Genomic DNA, 17,364 nt, shown 5'->3' with positions numbered 1-17,364 from the left:
TCTGGATCAAGAGACCAGAAATTCTCTTCTATGGTGGCTTTCTCAGCCACATCTGTCCAGGGGGATGCCATTCAGCAGACCAGACTGGACAATTGTAACAACAGACGCCAGCCTTCTAGGTTGGGGTGCCGTCTGGAATTCTCTGAAGGCTCAGGGACAATGGAGTCAGGAGGAGAGTCTCCTGCCAATAAACATTCTGGAATTGAGAGCAGTTCTCAATGCCCTCCTGGCTTGGCCCCAGTTGACAACTCGGGGGTTCATCAGGTTTCAGTCGGACAACATCACGACTGTAGCTTACATCAACCATCAGGGAGGGACTAGAAGCTCCCTAGCTATGATGGAAGTATCAAAGATAATTCGCTGGGCAGAGTCTCACTCTTGCCACCTGTCAGCAATCCACATCCCGGGAGTGGAGAACTGGGAGGCGGATTTCTTAAGTCGTCAGACTTTTCATCCGGGGGAGTGGGAACTTCATCCGGAGGTCTTTGCCCAAATACTTCGACGTTGGGGCAAACCAGAGATAGATCTCATGGCGTCTCGACAGAACGCCAAGCTTCCTCGTTACGGGTCCAGATCCAGGGATCCAGGAGCAGTCCTGATAGATGCTCTGACAGCACCTTGGGACTTCAGGATGGCTTACGTGTTTCCACCCTTCCCGTTGCTTCCTCGATTGATTGCCAGAATCAAACAAGAGAGAGCATCAGTGATTCTAATAGCACCTGCGTGGCCACGCAGGACTTGGTATGCAGACCTGGTGGACATGTCATCCTGTCCACCTTGGTCTCTACCTCTGAAACAGGACCTTCTGATACAGGGTCCCTTCAAACATCAAAATCTAACTTCTCTGAAGCTGACTGCTTGGAAATTGAACGCTTGATTTTATCAAGACGTGGGTTTTCTGAGTCAGTTATTGATACCTTAATACAGGCTAGGAAACCTGTTACCAGAAAGATTTACCATAAGATATGGCGTAAATACCTATATTGGTGTGAATCCAAAGGTTACTCTTGGAGTAAGGTTAGGATTCCTAGGATATTGTCTTTTCTACAAGAAGGTTTAGAAAAGGGTTTATCTGCTAGTTCTTTAAAGGGACAGATCTCAGCTCTGTCCATTCTGTTACACAAACGTCTGTCAGAAGTTCCTGACGTCCAGGCTTTTTGTCAGGCTTTGGCCAGGATTAAGCCTGTGTTTAAAACTGTTGCTCCACCATGGAGTTTAAACCTTGTTCTTAATGTTTTACAGGGCGTTCCGTTTGAACCCCTTCATTCCATTGATATAAAGTTGTTATCTTGGAAAGTTCTATTTTTAATGGCTATTTCCTCGGCTCGAAGAGTCTCTGAATTATCAGCCTTACATTGTGATTCTCCTTATTTGATTTTTCATTCGGATAAGGTAGTCCTGCGTACTAAACCTGGGTTCTTACCTAAGGTAGTTACTAACAGGAATATCAATCAAGAGATTGTTGTTCCTTCTTTATGCCCAAATCCTTCTTCAAAGAAGGAACGTCTACTGCACAACCTGGATGTAGTCCGTGCTCTAAAATTTTACTTACAGGCAACTAAGGAATTTCGACAAACGTCTTCTCTGTTTGTCATTTACTCTGGGCAGAGGAGAGGTCAAAAAGCTTCCGCTACCTCTCTTTCTTTTTGGCTTCGTAGCATAATTCATTTAGCTTATGAGACTGCTGGACAGCAGCCTCCTGAAAGAATTACAGCTCATTCTACTAGAGCTGTGGCTTCCACTTGGGCCTTCAAGAATGAGGCCTCTGTTGAACAGATTTGCAAGGCTGCAACTTGGTCTTCGCTTCATACTTTTTCCAAATTTTACAAATTTGACACTTTTGCTTCATCGGAGGCTATTTTTGGGAGAAAGGTTCTTCAGGCAGTGGTTCCTTCTGTATAAAGAGCCTGCCTATCCCTCCCGTCATCCGTGTACTTTTGCTTTGGTATTGGTATCCCAGAAGTAATGATGACCCGTGGACTGATCACACTTAACAGAAGAAAACATAATTTATGCTTACCTGATAAATTCCTTTCTTCTGTAGTGTGATCAGTCCACGGCCCGCCCTGTTTTTAAGGCAGGTAAATATTTTTTAATTTATACTCCAGTCACCACTTCACCCTTGGCTTTTCCTTTCTCGTTGGTCCTTGGTCGAATGACTGGGAGTGACGTAGAGGGGAGGAGCTATATGCAGCTCTGCTGGGTGAATCCTCTTGCACTTCCTGTTGGGGAGGAGTAATATCCCAGAAGTAATGATGACCCGTGGACTGATCACACTACAGAAGAAAGGAATTTATCAGGTAAGCATAAATTATGTTTTTTCTTAAAGGGGCAGTGTTTTTTAATTACAATTGTTTATTAAAAATGTTGTGGTTCAATATGGATCAGGAAATTTCCCCTATAACTCAATGCAAACTTTGTTTAGAATGCCAGGTTGAACTTCCCCTGCCTTTCTGTTCCTCCTGTATAGAGAGGACTCTGTTACATAAAGATAGTATTTTTGCCTCTGCGCCACCATTGTCTCAGGATGATGCTGTTCAGGCAATGCCGCAGCAGTCTCCTCCTTCGTCCCAAGCCTTAATGGCATCACAGGCAGTGCCCTCCGGTTCCTCTGAATCTCCAGGAGGAGTTTATTTGAAAGCAGAAATTGCTGCCCAGGTATCTTCTGCGGTATCTGCGGCATTGGCTGCTATTCCTATGCTACTGGGGAAACGCAAGAGGAATGTTAGAGATTCAGATAGAAGGGTTTCTGAAAATACACAGGTTATTCTTTCTAATAAGTCTGATGAGGAAGATACGTCGGTAGCCTCTGAGGGTGAGATCTCAGATTCAGACAATGTGATTCCCTCATCTGAAGCTAAAGTTGTATCCTTCAGATTTAAGCTTGAACACCTCTGTGTCTTGTTAAAGGAGGTTTTGGCTACCTTGGATGACTCTGATACTCCTGTCGTGGTCAACCCTAGGAAATCTAGTAAACTTAATAAGTACTTTGATGTTCCTTCCTCTGTGGAGGGGTTTCCTGTTCCAGACCATGCTACAGAAATTATTGCAAAGGAATGGGAGAGACCCGGGATTCCTTTTTCACCGTCTCCAGTTTTTAAAAAGATGTTTCCCATGGCAGACTCCATTAAGGATGCCCAAAGTGGAAGGTGCGATTTCTACTTTGGCTAAGAGAACTACTATTCCTATTGAGGATAGCTGCTCCTTTAAAGTTCCAATAGACAAAAAGCTGGAGGCTTATTTAAAAAGAATGTATGTCCATCAAGGTCTCCAATGGCAACCTGCGGTGTGTATTGCTACTGTGACAAGTGCGGCAGCTTATTGGTTCGACGCACTGTCTGAGTCTCTTCAGGTAGAGACTCCTTTGGAAGAGATCTAAGGCAGAATTAAGGCTCTTAAGTTAGCCAATTCCTTTATTACTGATGTTTCATTGCAGGTAATTAAGTTGGGAGCCAAAATATCTGGTTTCACTCTTTTAGCAAGCAGAGCATTATGGCTGAAATCTTGGTCAGCGGATGTTTTATCTAAGTCCAAGCTTTTGGCGATTCCTTACAAGGGTAAGACCTTGTTTGGCCCTGGTCTGGCAGAAATTATTTCCGTTATTAATGGTGGTAAAGGGTCTTTTCTGCCACAATATAAGAAGAATAGACCGAAAAGACGTCAGAGTAATTTTCGTTCCTTTCGTAATTTCAGAGGTAAGTCTTCACCTTCCTCTTCCAAGTAGGAACAGTCTTGGAACAAGGGGAAGCAATCAAAGATACCTAATTCTAAATCAAAATCAGCATGAAGGGGTTGCCCCGATCCGGGATCGGATCAAATAGGGGGCAGACTTTCTCGGTTCTCTCAGGCCTGGATACGAGACGTCCCAGACCCTTGGGCAGTGGGCATAGTATCCCAAGGTTACAGGTTAGAATTCAAGACCTTCCCTCCCAGGGGCAGATTCCACTTCTCAAGATTATCTGCAGACTACAGATTAAAAGAGCGGCATTCTTAAAATGTTTCCAGGATCTTTTCTCCCTGGGAGTGATAGTTCCAGTTCCAGTACAGGAACAGGGTCTAGGTTTCTATTCAAATCTGTTTGTGGTTCCCAAAAAAGAGGGAACTTTCCGTCCTATTCTAGATCTAAGTGTCTAAACAAATTTCTCAGAGTACTGTCCTTCAAGATGGAAACTATACGTTACATTCTTCCTTTAGTGCTAGAGGGTCAGTTCATGACTACAATAGACCTGAAGGATGCGTACCTTCATGTTCCCATTCACAGGGATCATCACAAATTCCTGAGATTTGCCTTTCTGGGGACACACTTTCAGTTTGTGGCTCTTCCATTTGGCCTTGCCATAGCTCCCAGAATTTTCTCAAAGGTTCTGGGGGCTCTCTTGGCAGTGATTTGGTCTCAGGGAATTGCGGTGGCGCCTTATCTGGACGACATTCTGGTTCAGGCGCCATCTTTTCAACAAGCAAAATCTCACACAGAGATCTTATTGTCTTTTCTACATTCCCACGGATGGAAAGTGAATTTGGAAAAGAGTTCCCTTGATCCAGCCACAAGGGTAGTTTTCTTAGGAACTATAATCGATTCCCTATCGATGAAAATATTTATGACGGAGGCCAGAAAAGCCAAGATTCTTTCTTCTTGCCTTTCTCTACAGGCTACTGTTTGGCCATCAGTGGCTCAATGTATGGAGGTAATTGGTCTGAGGGTAGCTTCCATAGACATCATTCCCTTTGCTCAATTGCATTTGAGAGCTCTGCAATTGTGCATGCTCGGGCAATGGAGCGGGGATTATGCGGATCTGTCTCAGAGTATAGATTTAGATCAGTCGACAAGAGACTCTCTTCCGTGGTGGCTTTCTCAAGAGCATCTGTCTCGGCACATGCTTCCGGAGACCTTCCTGGATGATTGTGACCACGGACGTCAGCCTGCTGGGCTGGGGAGCAGTATGGGATTCGTTAAAGGCGCAGCGACTCTGGACTCGGTTGGAGTCTGCTCTCCCCATAAACATCTTGGAGTTGACAGCGATCTTCAATGCTCTGATGGCTTGGCCTCAGTTGTCCTTAGCCCAGTTTATCAGGTTCCAGTCGGACAAAGTAACCTCAGTGGCTTACATCAACCACCATGGAGGAACTTGGAATTCCTTAGCCATTAAAGAGGTGACTCGGATTCTTCAGTGGGCGGAAACTCAAAATTGCTGTCTATCTGCCATCCACATTCCGGGAGTGGAAAACTGGGAAGCGGATTTTCTGAGCAGACATACTTTTCATCCTGAGGAGTGGGGGCTCCATCTGGAGGTGTTCTCCAACTTGACCCTTTAGATGGGGGATGCCGGAGCTGGATCTGATGGCGTCTCGGCAGAATGCCAAGCTCCCAAGGTAAGGGTCGAGATCAAGGGATCCGCAGGCCGCTCTGATAGATGCTCTGGCGGTCCCTTGGGAGTTCAGGCTGGCATACCTGTTTCCTCTGTTCGCTCTCCTTCCACGAGTCATTGCTCGTATCAAGCAGGAGAGGACGTCAGTGATTCTAATAGCTCCTGTGTGGCCTTGCAGGATTTGGTATGCAGACCTAGTGGAAATGTTGTCCCTTCCACCTTGGAGACTGCCTCTGAGGGAGGACCTTCTACTTCAGGGTCCCTTCCTTCATCCAAATCTCGTTTCTCTGAAGCTGACTGCTTGGAGATTGAACACTTAGTTTTATCTAAGCGTGGGTTTTCTGAGTCGTTCATTCAGACCATGATCCAGGGTCGCAAGCCTGTAACTAGGAAGATTTACCGTAAGATATTGCGTAAATATTTTTATTGGTGTGAATCCAAGGGCTACTCTTGGAGTAGGGCTAGGATTCCTAGGATTTTGTCTTTTCTCCAGGAAGGTCTGGAGAAGGGTTCGTCGGTCAGTACCCTGAAGGGTCAGATTTTTGCCCTATCTGTTTTGCTACATAAGCATCTAGCGGATGTGTCAGATGTGCAATCCTTTTGTCAGGCCTTGGTCAGAATTAGGCCTGTGTTTAGGTCCGTGGCTCCTCCTTGGAGCCTTAACTTTGTTCTTAGAGTTTTGCAGCAGGCTCCATTTGAGCCTATGCATTCCATAGACATTAAGTTGTTGTCTTGGAAGGTTTTGTTTCTTATTGCTATTTCTTCTGCTCGGAGAGTCTCGGAACTCTCGGCTTTGCAGTGTGATCCACCTTACCTTATATTTCATGCCGATAAGGCAGTTCTTTGTACTAAGTTTGGTTTTCTTCCTTAAGTAGTTTCAGATAGAAATATTAATCAAGAGATTGTTGTTCCTTCTCTATGTCCTAATCCTTCTTCTCATAAGGAACGTTTTTTTGCACAACCTGGATGTAGTACGTGCCCTAAAATTTTACCTACAGGCGACTAAGGATTTTCACCAGTCTCCTGCCTTGTTTGTTTGTTTCTCTGGGAAACGTAAAGGTCAGAAAGCTACTGCTACTTCCCTTTCTCTCTGGTTGAGAAGTATAATTCGTTTGGCTTATGAGACTACTGGTCAGGAGCCTCCTGAGAGAATTACAGCTCATTCCACCAGGGCTGTCTCCTCTTCTTGGGCTTTCAAAAATGAAACTTCGGTGGAACAGATTTGCAAGGCCGCAACCTGGTCTTCTATACATACTTTTTCCAAATGTTAGAAATTTGATGCTTTTGCCTCGGCTGAGGCTTCTTTTGGAAGAAAGGTTCTTCAAGCAGTGGTGCCTTCTGTTTAGGTCTACCTGTCTTGTCCCTCCCTAGTCCTCTGTGTACTCTAGCTTGGGTATTGGTCCCCAACAGTAACTGAAGACGCTGTGGACTCACCATTTCTTAGGAAAGAAAACAACAAAATTTATGCTTACCTGATAAATGTAAATGGAGTCCACGGCCCCACCCTTTTTTGACAGCTTTTTCTGACCAACATCAGGCACCTTTACTCCTTGTGTTACTACTTTTTTCTCCATTTCCCTTCGGTCGAATGACTGGGGATTGTGGGAAGGGGAGTGATACTTAACAGCTTTGCTCTGGTGCTCTTTGCCTCCTCCTGCTGGCCAGGAGTGGTATTCCCAACAGTAATTGAGGACGCCGTGGACTCACCATATCCGGAAATAAATACATTTATCAGGTAAGCATACATTTTTGTTTTTTTTGTAATTTAATGTTAGGTTTTATTTTTAAATTAATGTTAAGATTTTTTATTTTAATTGTAACTTAGTATTTTTTATTTTATGTAAATGGGGTTAATTTAGGGGTTGTTAGGTTAGGGGGCTTAGTAATTAAATTAGTTATTTGCATTGTGGGGGGTTGGCGGTTTAGGAGTTAATAGGTTAATTAGGCTTATTTTGCTGCATCAAGCTGCATTCTTTTGGCTGCGCGCACAGCCAACATTTCTTGGATGCGTGCGCAACTGGCGATGGACGCGTTACAAATACTATTATAGTATAGATATAAACACAGAAATACATATATTTGTGTGTATATATATTTGTGTGTATATATCAAAATAACAAGAGTATTGCATTGAGCAATGATACTTTTTTATTGGACTAACTATAAATTTATAAGATGACAAACTTTCGGAAGAGTGTCATCTTATAAATGTAATGTAGACACTCTTCCGAAAGCTTGTCATCTTATAAATATATAGTTAGTCCAATAAAAAGTATCATTGCTCAATGCAATACTCTTGTTATTTTGATATCTAAATCTCTGGACTAACATGGCTACTCCAATCAACGTGACTATGGAAGATATATATATATATATATATATATATATATATGCATTGGAGCTCTTTGCAGTTAAAGGAACAGTCTAGTTCAAAATAAAGTTTCATGATTAAGATAGAGAATGTAATTTTAAACAATTCTCCTATTAACTTCTAGCAACAATTGTGCATTGATCTCTTGGTATTCTTAGTTGAACGCTAAACCTAGGAGTTTTATATGCTAATTTCTAAGCCCTTAAAGGCGGCCTCTACTCTCAGGACATTTTAACAGTTTTTCACCACTAGAGGGTGTTAGTTCATGTGTGTCATATAGATAACACTGTGCTTATGCACGTGGAGTTCCAGGGAGCCAGCTTTGATTGGCTAAAATGGATGTCTGTCAAAAGAACTGAAATAAGGGGGCAGTTTGCAGAGGCTTAGATACAAGGTAATCACAGAGGTAAAAAGTGTATGTATATAACTGTTGGTTATGCAAAACTAGGGAATAAGTAATAAAGAGATTATCTATCTTTTTAAACAATAAATATTCTGGTGTAGACTGTCCCTTTAAGTAGATGAAAACATGTAAAATCATATTTATGCAATATTCATTTTTAATAGTGTTATACTGTATACTTACTGTAAATATTTTACATTCCAAAGTCCTGCACATAGGGGGATATGTTCTAAGTATTTAGAAATAGATATTCCTATATATATATATATATATATATATATATATATATATATATATATATATATATATATATATATATATATATATATATAGCTGTATATATTTATACCTATATATATAATCATGTACATACTGTATATAGGTATAGGTATATATTGTACCAAAAAAACATCAGATATATGCAGAAATATTTATTTATGAATAAATAGAACCTATTCTTGTATGTGAAGAACATTGGAATATGGAATATTTATATTTTCATGTCAAGTTAGCGCACATGAGAATATGCGATCGGGTTTGTACAAGAGTTGGGTGTTTTTTTTTTTTTGCTCCATTGACTTCCATGGGTGAATTCGTAAACGTGCACGCAATATTGTAAGTTCGGCTTTTTGCGCTCGTCAACTCATAATACAAGTGCAACAGGACGAGTGCAAAATGCTAACTTTTAGCGCAGTTAAAGCTTGAGCGGGAACATTAAAGGGCCATTAAACCCACCAAATAATGTTATATAATTCTGTACATAGCATTAGCCTAGCGTCATCTTTCTAAAGCAAAGGAACGAAGAGATATTTACTTACGAAAATTATTTTTACAGACCGCTGCTCCTTGCTCTACTGAGCAGGTCTGTTTTTTTCCTAAGCACATTGGGCACGCTGTCTAGTCACAGCCGGCCTGATCGCAACATTTAACTAAATGTAGCTCTTCTGCTCTGGTCTGGAAGCGGGAGAGAGCTACATTTAGTTAAATGGCGCAATCGGGCCGGGGTTGTGACTAGACAGCGTGCCCGATGAGCTTAGGAAAAAAACAGACCCGCTCAATAGAGGCAGAAGCGGCGTTCTGTACAAATAATTTTCGTAGGTAAATATCTCTCCTTTACTTTAGAAAGCTGGCGCTAGGCAAATGTTATATAATTCTGCACTATGTGCAGAATTATATAACATTATTTGGTGGGTTTACTGGCCCTTTAATTAGCGCTCCACTTGTAATCTGGCCCTAAACATGCATTGTACAGATAGAGCATGTAATTATCAATTTTACTTTTATATTGAAATAAAGCATTTTTATTATATTTTTATAATTTTATTTACTTGTATCATAGAGATGCTCGCGACAAAGATTAGACAGAGTGGAACAATTTCCGGTATCAAAATCGCCAGTCTCGAACAGTGTTTCTCATCTCCAGTCCTCAGGACCCTTAACAGGCCGGATATTCATAATATCTTAACTAGAGCACAGGTGAAATAATCAGCTGATCAGTAACCATGGTTACTAACCTGCTCTCACCCTTCAGTTTATTATTTCACCTGCGCTCTAGTTAAGATATAATGAAACTTTGTCCTGTTAAAGGGACATAAAACCCACATTTTTTTTCTTTCATGATTTAGAAAGAGCATGCAATTGTAAACAACTTTTCTAATTTACTTATATTATCTAATTTGCTTCATTCTCTTGATATCCTTTGCTAAAAAGCATATCTAGATAGGCTCAGTAGCTGCTGATTGGCTGCTGTACATAGATGCCTTGTGTGATTGGCTCACCCATGTGCGTTGCTATTTCTTCAACAAAGTATATCTAAAGAATAAAGCAAATTAGATAATAGAAATAAATTGGAATGTGGTTTAAAATGGTATTCTCTATGTGAATCATGAAAGAACATTTTTGGGTTTAATGTCCCTTTAAGGGTTCTGAGGCCTGTAGTTGAGAAACACTGGCCTAGAATACAAATTATCCAATTTTGAAGATGATATTTTGTTGTCCCTTACTGACACTAAATCAACTATTCCTGCTCTAATGAAAGAATTGCATTTTCTTATTAACTATTCTATGTCCGAAATGTTGAATATTTCCCTTCCTAAATAGCTATCAGATGAAAATAACGATAGTACTTTACTGTCCCTTTAAACTATACCTGATTCAATTGTTATGGGGTATTTCATTATGTGTTTAATATTTTTATATTTTTGCTCAGTTTTATTCCCATTACTAAAATACATTTTTCACCTTAGATTGAAAACGAGAGTTCAGATGTTCAGGAAGAAAGAGAGACACGTCTTTTTCCAACAACAGATGAGAAATGCCGAATTTTATGCCATGTTTTGACTGGAGATTTTCTGATTTATGCAACAGATGTAAGTGATTTCCTATTTTATTTCTAATTCAGATCTTAGAATCTTGAGTTAACTCTGAATGTGTTACATTATAATAGAAATATTGGCCCTGTGATATTAATACATTCTCAGCACCTTTATGGGGCTCATACTAAGTAGATGTATAGTATAACATGTGCTATGTACTGCCTGCTTGACAAACTGTTTTAATTTATAATAGTTATATAATTTGAGGTGTCCTATTTAAAACTGGAAACATGGGGAGACATTCAATTTTCCTTCATTTGAATAGACAGAATAACTATAAATGTTATGTATTGAAAATATGTTTTATCCATAACAGATAGATAGATAGATACTTAGATATATAATTAGATTGATACTTAGCTATCTAAGATATAATAGATAGATTTTGTTTTTTAGGTATATTAGAGCAGCGATAATGATTTTTTTTCCTCTTCAAATGAGGGACTTTGCTGGAAATACTTTTTAGGCACAGCTACTGAAAAAGTGTTATCATTTTATTGCCAGAACTTATGTAAATTAGCATAAATATTATGAAAATTGAAAAAAAACAGTGATTTAGCAAGATTTATAGCATTGGTTATACTTGTAAAGTTGTCACAAATATTCATATGCCCTAGAGCCAGAACATAAATAGTGCATCATTTCCCAGAGGGGACAGATATAAGCCAGTTGCAGAGAATATAAGTGATCTATGTGGGGGAGGCATTTTGTGTTATGATCACATCTAAATGTTCATTATAACATTGGACACCCATGTGCTTCATACAAGCAGTCATACAAATAAAACAGATGACTTTTTCTACAGGTTTTCCCTGAAACAGGAGGTTCTGGGTAAAAATATGCAAAATCTGTTTTAAACAGGGACTTCCTCATGTCAGTGCAGGACTTCTCCAGACTGAGTTAAAGCGTTGCAGGGAAAACCTTTTGTGGAAAAATGTTGCTTTATATTAAGACTCTGGTGTGTTCTCTCACATTAATATATTTTTACTTTTTTAATATTTTCTGTATGTTTTAATGTATTTATTTCCTCCTTTAAAACACAGCTGTATGCGTGTTATGCTCTTATTTAACCTGATTTTTTATTAATTAATTTTACTTGTATTCAATGCCAATTTTTTTCTTCATAAAAAAGTAGAAGGCAAAAATCTGTAGTAAATATAAATTGTATCGTAATATGCAGATTTTTCCTTCATTAGATCAGTGAAGTTATTTTCTGTGTTTTTGTGTTCATAGTATAGAAGAATGACCGTTTTGTTGTTTCTTTAGACTGGACTCATTAAATATTTCTACCTTGAGGACTGGCAATATGTTAATGAATATCGTCATACAGCAAGTGTAAAGAAAATCTTTCCGGACATCACTGGAACTAGATTGGTTTTTATTGATGAGAAAACAGATGGTTTTGTCTACTGTCCGGTAAGCATTATTACTGCTGGGCTTTTTCAATGTAAAAGATCCATATTTTCAAGTGGCCTGCAACACTGGAAACCCCCCCCCCCCCACATTTCTGAGTGAAAGGGACTTGATACCCAAAACTTTTCTTTCACAATTCAGTTAGAGCATGCAATTATAAACAACTTTCCAAATTACTGCTATCATCATTTTTGCTTCATTCCTATAGTATCCTTTATTGAAAGATCAACAATACACTACTTGGTGCTTGCTGAGCACACCAGGTGAGCCAATGACAACAGGTGTATATGAGCGGCCACCAATGAGCAGCTAGATCTCAGCTTCTGAGCCTACCTAGGTATGCTTTAACACAGATTATACCAAGAGAACTAAGCAAATTAGACAATAGAAGTAAATTGTACGTGTCCCACACTTTCTAGAGAGGCTAAAAGCAAATTATGTAACCTGCAGATGCTGCAAATCAAAAAGCTGATTTAGGCAATTTGTGTCATTTTGAAAACTTAGGTTACAGGTTTTGCTTTTTTACGCAAAATCAAGAGGTCTTTAACGTTCCTTTAATTCTGAAAACTGAGAAGATGGAGTGATTCCTACAGTATTCAGACTGTAAACCTTCTATACAGTGATTGCTTGACCAGTGCAGGAGCTCATTTGTGTCTGTCCCTAATTGATCACACCAAAGGAGATAAGATAAACTATACTAAATGCCCCATAACCCTCTAGTGTGAAACACATTTAGCTTACATGAAATGTAAAAAAGTTAATTTATTTGCCTGTAGCTTATGCTGTGTTGAGCGCCTCAGGCCACTGACGGCCGTACGGCTAATGGCTAATGATGTGGGAACGTCACCTCATTGAAAAAAAGCGTTCTGCCGTTGGAGGCCGGAGGCGTTGAGCGCAACATAAACTGCAAGCAAGTAAAGGAACTTTCAGCAAGAAGTTTTTTTTACACTTCATGACTTAAAGTCCCATTTATTTGTAGCACTGGTAAATCCTACGTTAGAATTTACCTTCAATTTAATTAAACATTGTACAGCGATTTACATTTTTAGTTTAAATGAATAGTAAGGTCAAAATTAAACTTTAATAATTTAGATAGAGCATGCAATTGTAAACAACTTTCCAGTTTACTTCTCCGTTTGATCCAATTTGCTTTGTTCTTTTGATATCTTTGTTGAAGTATAAACTTAGGTAGCTGATATGAGTTTAGGAGCATGGAAATGTCTATAACAGCAGTGTTTGCAACTATGTATAACATTACTATAAACAATGTTGCAAACACAGTTGCCAGGTGGCTGAAGACACACACACACACTCCTTGGCTCACTTATTATTACTCTTCAACAAAGGATACCAAGAGAACTAAGCCAAATTGATAATAGACGTATACTGGAAAGTTATTTAAAATGTGATGCTCTTTCCAATCTATTTAAGTTTGATTTTGACTTTACTGTCCCTTTTATCTTTAAGACATCAATCATTTTGGCAATATGTAATTGTTCTGTATTGTGAAAGAAAATAGCACACTTGAGATTCTGGCCTTCATTTTCACAGTTTAGCATTCACATTCTTTTGCTGCAAAGGTAGGCTGCAAGCCATTACAACCCCATGCCCACCATCCTTGACAGCCAGGGTGTTAAAGAACCATTAAGTTTGGCATTTCAACAACACATGAAATGTTTTATTATGGAAAATGAAACATTATTGCAATATACATTTATTATTTATTTTGCTTCCTTTTGGTGTAAAATATAGGGGGCTTGGGTTAATACTTTTAGCTAATGTATATGTCAGGATTTGTATACCTCCACCCTCCTACCTCATATTCTCTGTACTTATTTGCTTTTTTTATGGTAGATTATCAGTTGTGCATCAACAATCATACTAGGAAATCATTCGGCTAGATTTAGAGTTCTGCGGCCAAAGGGGTGCGTTAGCTACGCTTGCTTTTTTTCTCCCGCAGCGTATAGCATATTTACCGCCACTGCAACTCTCAATACCAGCGGTGCTTACGGACGTGGCCAGCTTCAAAAACGTGCTCGTGCACGATTCCCCCATAGGAAACAATGGGGCAGTTTGAGCTGAAAAAAAACCTAACACTTGCAAAAAAGCAGCGTTCAGCTCCTAACGCAGCCCCATTGTTTACTATGGGGAAACACTTCCTATGTCTGCACCTAACACTCTAACATGTACCCCGAGTCTAAACACCCCTAACCTTACACTTATTAACCCCTAATCTGCCGCCCCCGCTATCGCTGACACCTGCATTTTATTATTAACCCCTAATCTGCCGCTCCGTACACCGCCGCAACCTACGTTATCCCTATGAACCCCTAATCTGCTGCCCCTAACACCGGCGACCCCTATATTATATTTATTAACCCCTAATCTGCCCCCCCCCAACGTCGCCGCCAGCTACCTACAATTATTAACCCCTAATCTGCCGACCGGACCTCACCGCTACTATAATAAAGTTATTAACCCCTAATCCGCCTCACTCCCGCCTCAATAACACTATAATAAATAGTATTAACCCCTAATCTGCCCTCCCTAACATCGCCGACACCTAACTTCAAGTATTAACCCCTAATCTGCCGACCAGACCTCACCGCTACTCTAATAAATTTATTAACCCCTAAAGCTAAGTCTAACCTTAACACTAACACCCCTCTAAGTTAAATATAATTTAAATCTAACAAAATAAATTAACTCTTATTAAATAAATTATTCCTATTTAAAGCTAAATACTTACCTGTAAAATAAACCCTAATATAGCTACAATATAACGAATAATTATATTGTAGCTATTTTAGGATTTATATTTATTTTACAGGCAACTTTGTATTTATTTTAACCAGGTACAATAGCTATTAAATAGTTATTTACTATTTAATAGCTACCTAGTTAAAATAATTCCAAAATTACCTGTAAAATAAATCCTAACCTAAGTTACAATTAAACCTAACACTACACTAGCAATAAATTAATTAAATACAATACCTACAAATAAATACAATTAAATAAACTAACTAAAGTACAAAAAATAAAAAAGAACTAAGTTACAAAAAATAAAAAAATATTTACAAACATTAGAAAAATATTACAACAATTTTAAACTAATTACACCTACTCTAAGCCCCCTAATAAAATAACAAGCCCCCCAAAATAAAAAAATGCCCTACCCTATTCTAAATGAAAAAAGTTCAAAGCTCTTTTACCTTACCAGCCCTCAAAAGGGCCTTTTGCGGGGCATGCCCCAAAGAAAACTGCTCTTTTGCCTGTAAAAGAAAAATACAACCCCCCCCCCAACATTAAAACCCACCACCCACATACCCCTAATCTAACCCAAACCCCCCTTAAAAAAAACCTAACACTACCCCCCTGAAGATCATCCTACCTTGAGTCGTCTTCACTCAGCCGAGCCACCGATGGAACTGAAGAGGAGATCCGGAGCGGCAGAAGTGATCCTCCAAGGGACGCTGAAGAAATCTTCCATCCGATGAAGTGATCCTCCAAGCGGCGCTGAAGAAGTCTTCCATCCGGGCGATGTCATCTTCCAAGCGGGGTCTTCAATCTTCTTTCTTCAGGATCCATCTTGCAGACCTCCGACGCGGAACATCCTGCTGGCCCGACGGACTACCGACGAATGAAGGCTCCTTTAAGGGACGTCATCCAAGATGGCGTCCCTCGAATTCCGATTGGCTGATAGGATTCTATCAGCCAATCGGAATTAAGGTAGGAAAATTCAAGTTCAATCCGATTGGCTGATCCAATCAGCCAATCAGATTGAACTTGCATTCTATTGGCTGATCGGAACAGCCAATAGAATGCAAGCTCAATCTGATTGGCTGATTGGATCAGCCAATCGGATTGAACTTGAATCTGATTGGCTGATTCCATCAGCCAATCAGAATTTTCCTACCTTAATTCCGATTGGCTAATAGAATCCTATCAGCCAATCGGAATTCGAGGGACGCCATCTTGGATGACGTCCCTTAAAGGAGCCTTCATTCGTCGGTAGTCCGTCGGGCCAGCAGGATGTTCCGCGTCGGAGGTCTGCAAGATGGATCCTGAAGAAAGAAGATTGAAGACCCCGCTTGGAAGATGACATCGCCGGATGGAAGACTTCTTCAGCGCCGCTTGGAGGATCACTTCATCGGATGGAAGACTTCTTCAGCGCCGCTTGGAGGATCACTTCATCGGATGGAAGATTTCTTCAGCGCCCCTTGGAGGATCACTTCTGCCGCTCCGGATCTCCTCTTCAGTTCCATCGGTGGCTCGGCTGAGTGAAGACGACTCAAGGTAGGATGATCTTCAGGGGGGTAGTGTTAGGTTTTTTTAAGGGGGGTTTGGGTTAGATTAGGGGTATGTGGGTGGTGGGTTTTAATGTTGGGGGGGTTGTATTTTTCTTTTACAGGCAAAAGAGCAGTTTTCTTTGGGGCAAGCCCCGCAAAAGGCCCTTTTGAGGGCTGGTAAGGTAAAAGAGCTTTGAACTTTTTTAATTTAGAATAGGGTAGGGCATTTTTTTTATTTTGGGGGGCTTTGTTATTTTATTAGGGGGCTTAGAGTAGGTGTAATTAGTTTAAAATTGTTGTAATATTTTTCTAATGTTTGTAAATATTTTTTTATTTTTTGTAACTTAGTTCTTTTTTATTTTTTGTACTTTAGTTAGTTTATTTAATTGTATTTATTTGTAGGTATTGTATTTAATTAATTTATTGATAGTGTAGTGTTAGGTTTAATTGTAGATAATTGTAGGTAGTTTATTTAATTAATTTATTGATAGTGTAGTGTTAGGTTTAATTGTAACTTAGGTTAGGATTTATTTTACAGGTAATTTTGGAATTATTTTAACTAGGTAGCTATTAAATATTAAATAACTATTTAATAGCTATTGTACCTGGTTAAAATAAATACAAAGTTGCCTGTAAAATAAATATTAATCCTAAAATAGCTACAATATAATTATTCGTTATATTGTAGCTATATTAGGGTTTATTTTACAGGTAAGTATTTAGCTTTAAATAGGAATAATTTATTTAATAAGAGTTAATTTATTTCGTTAGATTTAAATTATATTTAACTTAGGGGGGTGTTAGGGTTAGGGTTAGACTTAGCTTTAGGGGTTAATAAATTTATTAGAGTAGCGGTGAGGTCCGGTCGGCAGATTAGGGGTTAATACTTGAAGTTAGGTGTCGGCGATGTTAGGGAGGGCAGATTAGGGGTTAATACTATTTATTATAGTGTTATTGAGGCGGGAGTGAGGCGGATTAGGGGTTAATAACTTTATTATAGTAGCGGTGAGGTCCGGTCGGCAGATTAGGGGTTAATAATTGTAGGTAGCTGGCGGCGACGTTGGGGGGGCAGATTAGGGGTTAATAAATATAATATAGGGGTCGGCGGTGTTAGGGGCAGCAGATTAGGAGTACATAGGGATAA

At 39.5% G+C, this 17,364-nt stretch overlaps 1 protein-coding gene across 1 annotated transcript in view; it reads left to right on the top strand.

Annotated features, from left to right (window-relative positions):
- WDR19 (WD repeat domain 19) overlaps nucleotides 1-17,364 on the top strand; it is a 296,764-nt gene that overhangs the window by 95,472 nt on the left and 183,928 nt on the right. The window contains exons 14-15 of the mRNA XM_053704050.1: nucleotides 10,387-10,509; nucleotides 11,782-11,931. Of these exons, the coding sequence (XP_053560025.1) occupies nucleotides 10,387-10,509; nucleotides 11,782-11,931 (273 nt within the window). The remainder of the gene's footprint in view (nucleotides 1-10,386; nucleotides 10,510-11,781; nucleotides 11,932-17,364) is intronic.

Source organism: Bombina bombina, chromosome 2 (genome assembly GCF_027579735.1).
Source record: "Bombina bombina isolate aBomBom1 chromosome 2, aBomBom1.pri, whole genome shotgun sequence".
NCBI lineage: Eukaryota > Metazoa > Chordata > Amphibia > Anura > Bombinatoridae > Bombina > Bombina bombina.
The sequence above is the reverse complement of the archived record's forward strand: the minus strand, read 5'-3'. Positions and strand labels throughout refer to the sequence as shown.